Source organism: Lipotes vexillifer, unplaced genomic scaffold (assembly GCF_000442215.2).
Source record: "Lipotes vexillifer unplaced genomic scaffold, Lipotes_vexillifer_v1.1 scaffold327, whole genome shotgun sequence".
NCBI lineage: Eukaryota > Metazoa > Chordata > Mammalia > Artiodactyla > Lipotidae > Lipotes > Lipotes vexillifer.
In genome coordinates, this window is record NW_006771143.1 from 3,920,122 (window position 1) to 3,926,816 (window position 6,695).

General features: G+C 36.0%; 1 protein-coding gene across 2 annotated transcripts in view; it reads left to right on the forward strand.

The window, feature by feature from the left end:
- LRP12 (LDL receptor related protein 12) overlaps positions 1-5,735 on the forward strand; it is an 84,688-nt gene extending 78,953 nt beyond the window's left edge. The window contains exon 6 of one of the 2 annotated variants that reach the window (XM_007446545.1): positions 3,407-5,735. In XM_007446545.1, the coding sequence (XP_007446607.1) occupies positions 3,407-4,273 (867 nt within the window). In that variant the 3' untranslated portion in view covers positions 4,274-5,735. The remainder of the gene's footprint in view (positions 1-3,406) is intronic. The other variant, XM_007446544.1, reaches the window with a different exon arrangement.
- The last annotated feature ends 960 nt before the right edge of the window (positions 5,736-6,695 follow it).

Genomic DNA, 6,695 nt, shown 5'->3' on the forward strand with positions numbered 1-6,695 from the left:
ATATATATATATATATATATATATTCTTTTTCAGATTCTTTTCCATAATAGATTATTATAAGATACCGAATATAGTTCCCTGCAATTTCTTTTTAAATTCCTTTGTCAATGCTTACAATTGTGCCAGGGTTCTTAAGGGCATTAAGGTTTCTACACTTAAAATGTAAATTTATCCAGCAACATTTCTAAAAATTGTTCCCAGTATCAGAATTAAGAAAAATTGATGAACATTGTTTTCCCAGTAATTTAATTCTGTTCAAAATGAAAGGCCATTTCCTTTTTGATAAATAGGCTTCCAATTACAGTCGGTCATCTTATTTGAGTCTTTTAGGAAATCTTTGTGAGAATTTGATGTAATTTGCTAAGTAAGTAATTCAGAACTTCCACTGGTTGGAATTTTGTGTGCAACATAGGAAAAACCTACATTGTGGTTTTTATGTATTGTTGTCCCTGCCATGGGGAAGGGTTCTTTTTAGGTAGGAATTCAGAGGATGGTTAATTCCATCCACCCACTCCACCATCTATCACCCCTCCCCTATACCCTGAGGCTACCTTCAAGAGGTTAGTCAACGGTGAAGTTAGAGGGAGCACCGTCCACACAAGACAGCCCTTACTTCTAAAACCAATTTTAAGTTCAGGGGCTCCCAAACCATCCTCAGGTTTGATAATTCACTAGAAGGACTGAGAACTCACTGAAAGCTGTTTTACTTAATAGTATAATCTGGTGTAACTAGTATTGCTAGGAAAGGATCCAGATTAAATCAGCCAAAGGAAGAGACACTTAGGACAGGATTCAGGAGGGTACCAAACACGACCCTTCCTATTGTCTTTTCCCCATAAAAGTCAGGACAGTGTTATTCTCTTGACACAGGTGTGTGACAATATGCACAAAACATTGCCAGCTAGAGAAGCTCACCCAAACTCGGTGTCCAGGGTTTTTATTGGAGCTCCATCATATAGGCATGATTAATTGCACACGTGGCTGATCCCAGTCTCTAGCCTCTCCTGAGGTTGACTGATTCTGCTGACTTAGCACTCCCATGCTACATCACATTGGTGTGGCTCAGAGCCTCCACCTAAAACTCAGTGCTACTCTCTGGCTGGCCCAAGTCTCCGTGCAATGACACTCCTGTCAAAGATGACATTCCAAGGTCTGAGGTCTCATCCCAGAAGTAAAGGGCAAAGGTCAGACCTTACTTTCGGTAAGGTTTCAATTCTTTACTACCTAGTACAGCATTTTTGTAGGGTTATAATTTACCCTTGTGAGGGAATTCTGCTTCAACAGTTTTAAAATAAAATATGTTTGTAAATGGGAAACTAGATTTTATTCAGTTAATGAGATTACTCTTATGTTTGAAACTTTTGGTAATAAATTATCAAATTTCCTTATTTGTTTTTAAAAGAAAAATAGGGCTTCCCTGGTGGCGCAGTGGTTGAGAGTCCGCCTGCCGATGCAGGGGACACGGGTTCGTGCCCCAGTCTGGAAAGATCCCACATGCCGCAGAGCTGCTGGGCCCGTGAGCCATGGCCGCTGAGCCTGCATGTCCAGAGCCTGTGCTCCGCAACGGGAGAGGCCGCAACAGTGAGAGGCCCGCGTACCGCAAAAAAAAAAAAAGAAAGAAAAATAATCTTCTGATTACCAACTCATTCAAAATAGCAATCCTTTCTGAAGAATGCTTTTCTTCTGCTTCATAAACTGAAGAAGTATATAAAATTATTCCTAAAACAATCATGAGATCCCCTTGTAGAATCTAATGTTAAATTGGCAATCATTTAATTAAACAGACTTTGAAGCCAGTAGAGAGCTTCATCTCACTGACAGACTGTACCGTTAAAGATGGCTTTGAAGTGTGTTGAAGGCATTGTGGGTGGCAGCTGCATAAGAGGGGAGGATATCTGAAGAGCCTTGTATTCATTTCTGGATTTAATGATAGTGCTCACACAAAGCCTTAGAACGTGAATGTCAAATGAGGAGGAAGGGATGTGAGCCACTTTTTTTTTTTTTCAGTTAGTTTATAGTTACATTCCCAATTGGTGAAAAACCTTACTCATTCATAGAGTAAATTTTATGTGCTGATATTCAGATTTCTTATTGACAATCTGTTATTTACTAAGGCTAGACTATGAAATATTCCTGTGATAGTAGCTTCTTAGCTTTCTGTGAATTATATTTCAGGGATTGTGTTCAAAGGGTGTATATGGAAATCACAAATCTATATGGAAAACCTGAGGCTAGCTGTTCGGTATCAGCTTGGATTTACTTCAATACCAATCATAAACAGAGATGGAAAACATGTTATCACATCTTCTTATTCTCTTCCCTTCTTTTTTTCTGTGGGGGGAAAGGCAAGAGCCATTCATTTGGCAGAGGGAAACTGTATCACCGTTTGAAAGGGAGTATATCAATTCACCATTGTTTCTTGGAAATACTGTATTTTAAATACTAAATGCCAGATTGATGAAAGCTGTGTTTGTTCCAAGTTTGGTTACTCCTTTTTATAACCACTAGGTGGAGCTTAAAGACTGTTTTTGTAAATACTGTAGTGTTTTGTTTTGTTTTGTTTTTTAAATTCCAGTAGATGATTTTTCTTTCAGTTGGGCAATATGGTCACTTCCCATATGCACTAATTAAAAATCACCAATTTTCAAAGAATAAGGTTATAATTTATGTTTAACATGAAGCTGTAGAAAATAAGACTTAAATCTTTAAGATTGAGAAGGAACCCAAATGTCTCAGATACCATTGAATAGTGCTATAAACAAAGTAATTTCTTTGGCTTTTTGTTTCCTGTGCTGCATTACAAAAACAGTAATTCCTTTGTTTATGACAATATAAATAAATCCTCAATATCCACTCATTCAACCAACTGTGATAACCAACTGTGAGATATAATTTTTACATGTTTTGGAAGGTTTCAACCTTGTAGATCAAGTCTAACTTGTTCTGTGTTAAAACAAAAAAACAAACAGCCTGGTTTTCACACTCCTTTAGGTCATTTAGAGAATTATTGTAGAGATTCTTCTATCTTCCTAGCTAAAAAAGTATCAAATAATTTTATTTTCCATCTTTGGTGCATTTCTAGGGTTGGATTACTATGTGAAGTTTTGAGACAAAATTGCTGTTGTAATTGACATTAAGCATCGTTTTAAAGTTCATATATAAAATGAAGCATCAAGAAGATCTTAAACACAGTGAACAGTGGTTCAAGTTATAGGTTAGATTCTGGAGTGAGGTGAACCTGTATCGATGAGAGAATTTAATTCATCCTCCATAGACCGTAAAATGAGTAATAGAGCTTTCATCCACAACACATGCTGAATAGAAGGGTGTTTTCCATCTTAATACCTTGTTGTTAGCTGTCTTAAGATCTTTTCTTTCTTCCTTTTTTTTTTTTTTTTTTTGCAGGCTTCTGTTTTGGAAAACCTGAGGCTAGCTGTACGGTCTCAGCTCGGATTTACTTCAATCAGACTTCCTATGGCAGGCAGATCCAGCAACATCTGGAATCGTATTTTTAATTTTGCAAGATCACGCCATTCAGGGTCATTGGCTCTGGTCTCAGCAGATGGGGATGAGGTTGCCCCTAGTCAGAGTACCAGCAGAGAACCTGAAAGAAATCATACTCACAGAAGTTTGTTTTCTGTGGAATCTGACGACACAGACACAGAAAATGAGAGAAGAGATACGGTAGGAGCATCTGGCGGGGTTGCAGCTCCTTTGCCTCAAAAAGTCCCTCCCACGACAGCTGTAGAAGCAACAGTGGGAGCAAGTGGAAGTTCCTCCACTCAGAATACCCGAGGTGGTCACACAGAGACCGGACGGGATGTGACAAGCGCGGAACCCCCAAGTGTGAGTCCGGCGCGTCACCAGCTCACGAGTGCGCTAAGTCGTATGACTCAGGGGCTACGTTGGGTACGTTTTACATTAGGGCGATCAAGCTCCGTAAGTCAGAACCAGAGCCCTTTGAGACAACTTGACAATGGGGTAAATGGAAGAGAAGATGATGATGATGTCGAAATGCTAATTCCAGTTTCTGAAGGAGCTTCAGACTTTGATGTGAATGATTGCTCCAGACCTCTTCTTGATCTTGCCTCCGATCAAGGGCAAAGGTTCAGACAACCATATAGTGCAGCAGACCCTGGAGTAAGACCAAGTAATCGCGATGGCCCCTGTGAGCGCTGCGGTATTGTCCACACTGCCCAGATACCAGACTCTTGCTTAGAAGCAACGCTGAAAAATGAAACAAGTGATGATGAAGCTTTGTTACTTTGTTAGGTACAAGAATCCCATCAGGGAGATTGGATACAAGTTGGAGCAATATCCATTCATTGTTTTGTAACTTTACAATTAAACTAGTTTTAATTTAAAAAGAGAAAAGATGCAGGGTGATTTCTTACTATCATATGTTAGCCTGCATGGTTAAATTAAACACCTGTAACTCTATAAACGTTAGAGTTTACTATTTTAGCAGCTAAAAATGCATTATGTATTCAGATGGTTCAGTAATGTTCTTCCATTTGTTTCTAATTGTTTTCATCCCGGTACTGTAGTTAGCAGTAGAGATATGGCTGCTGAAACTCATTTGACTGTCAGTTTCTATCTATCCTATGTTAAAACGTTTCTTCGTTCAAAATAATACCTTCTTTTAATTGAACCCTTTATGCTTTTGCCAATACATCTTGTAACTTAATATACTAGATGTTAAGGTTGTTAATATAAAAAGAGAAAAAGTCCTTATTCTCACCTGTTTTTATTTGTATAACATCTGTCTAAACATTATTAGATTTCATAATATGAGCTTGTCAAAGGGAAAAAACCTTTGTCTAAAATTTTTTCTCTTATGTTTAACATGCAATGATGTGAAATTTAGATAGTTAGATAAATTAATGGCAAAAACAAAACTCTTTTATAAATTTTCTAATGTTGACTTTAATACTCTAATATGGTACAAACCAAATGGTAAAAAGCCCAAGTCATTTCCTTTTTTATCTCTATTTAAGGACAGAATTAAGCGGATGAAGATACTCTACTATGCATTAAATCTTGAACTTTATAAAATATGTACAAAAATTGTACAAGATAAGTTCCAACTGGTAATGTCTTTCCCTGATACAGGGTTATGCTTGTATTGGACCCTAGGGATTTGCACTAAAGTCATATCAAGGTTTCAGATGAGTTTAGTGCAGAAGCACTATCACTTTAAATACTATTATTTGCTATCATAACGACTATATATTTCCACAGCTTACAGGGGGAGCGTGAGGGGCATTTTTATTACAACTTGAGGTTGCTTTGCTGGTTTCATATTTATTTGTTGTATTTAAAAACTGCATTATAGTAAGAAAGTGATTTTTTTCAATATATTTTATTCATAAGGGGAGGATCATGCTACATGTTGAAAAGCAAATTAAGAAATCATTCAGATCACCTCCCTTTTTTAAGTAACGTGAATTGCAAAACCCCGCATATTTTTTTATTGTCAATTCCCATTTATTTATTCTTTAGCTATCTGTTTTAGTAGCTTAATGTTTGAGTATGAAAAATGTATTTGTGTGTGATTATTGCTATTTATTAAATTTTAAATACTTTGCTGAATGTCATTTTAAAGCATGTTTGAGGTCTTGTGTATTTGTCGTGTTATGCTGTCAGGAAGAACTGACTGAAATGTTTTAATATGTATCAAAAATTAAAATGACTTCTTTTTTTTGTATTGCCTTGAGGTACTTTTTAAATCAAAGTTTCTCTTTATTTTTGTTCATTTGGTGCATATACAAATTCAGGCCATGAAATATGCAGTGTGTCTAGAAGAAAAATTAAAGAGGGGATGTCTTTCTTAACTCCCTTATAGTAAAGTAGTAGCTTACACCAGTTCTCAAGGGTAAAAAAATCCCTAAGGACCTGGACATTATTTTGCCTTTGAAAAACCTGCCTTTTCATTGATGTGTCTTATAAGAGTAAGTAACTCTATCAGTTCTCTTTTTATATTATTTTCAGATACATTTTAGACCCCTGTACAATATTTTACTGGCAGAATTTGGGTTACCAAATTAACCTTGTTTAGCTCCTACTAATTATATACTATTATGTATAGGTTTTTTGTTTTCTGACATATATTTTAATTTCTTTGTTTAATTAACTAATACATCTTCTTGATTCAAACAGTAAAAACATTAAGTCTCTCTCCTATCCCTGACAGCCATCTTCTAGTTCCTTTTCAAAGAAACAGGTACCAAGACCAAATTCTTGTATACCTTCCAGAAATACCATATAGATACATAAATGTATCTATATGTATAAATGCTATATGATGTAATACAAATTGTAACATACTATGCATTCTTTTTCTGTGCTTTTTTTCAAGGGAAAAAGTGTATCTGCTACTGGTTGAATGTTAAAAGTACAGTTGGGTATTTCTGTTATTTGACTTTTCACATTTAAAAATTTGATCTATCCTGAATTTAAGGCTCCAGTTTTTCTTCCTAGGTAACTACCTAGTTCCTGCAAGGCTGTTTATTAAATCTGTCCTTTCCTTGCTATTGGAAATGGCCCTTTTATCATATTGCAGATTTTCATATTATGTGGATATATTTCTAGACTCTAATTCCATTCTGTTCAATTGACTTGCCTTTCTTTTTTTGTACCAGTCCTACACTGTTTTAATAACAGTAATTTTTAAATGTTCAAATATTCTTGCTTA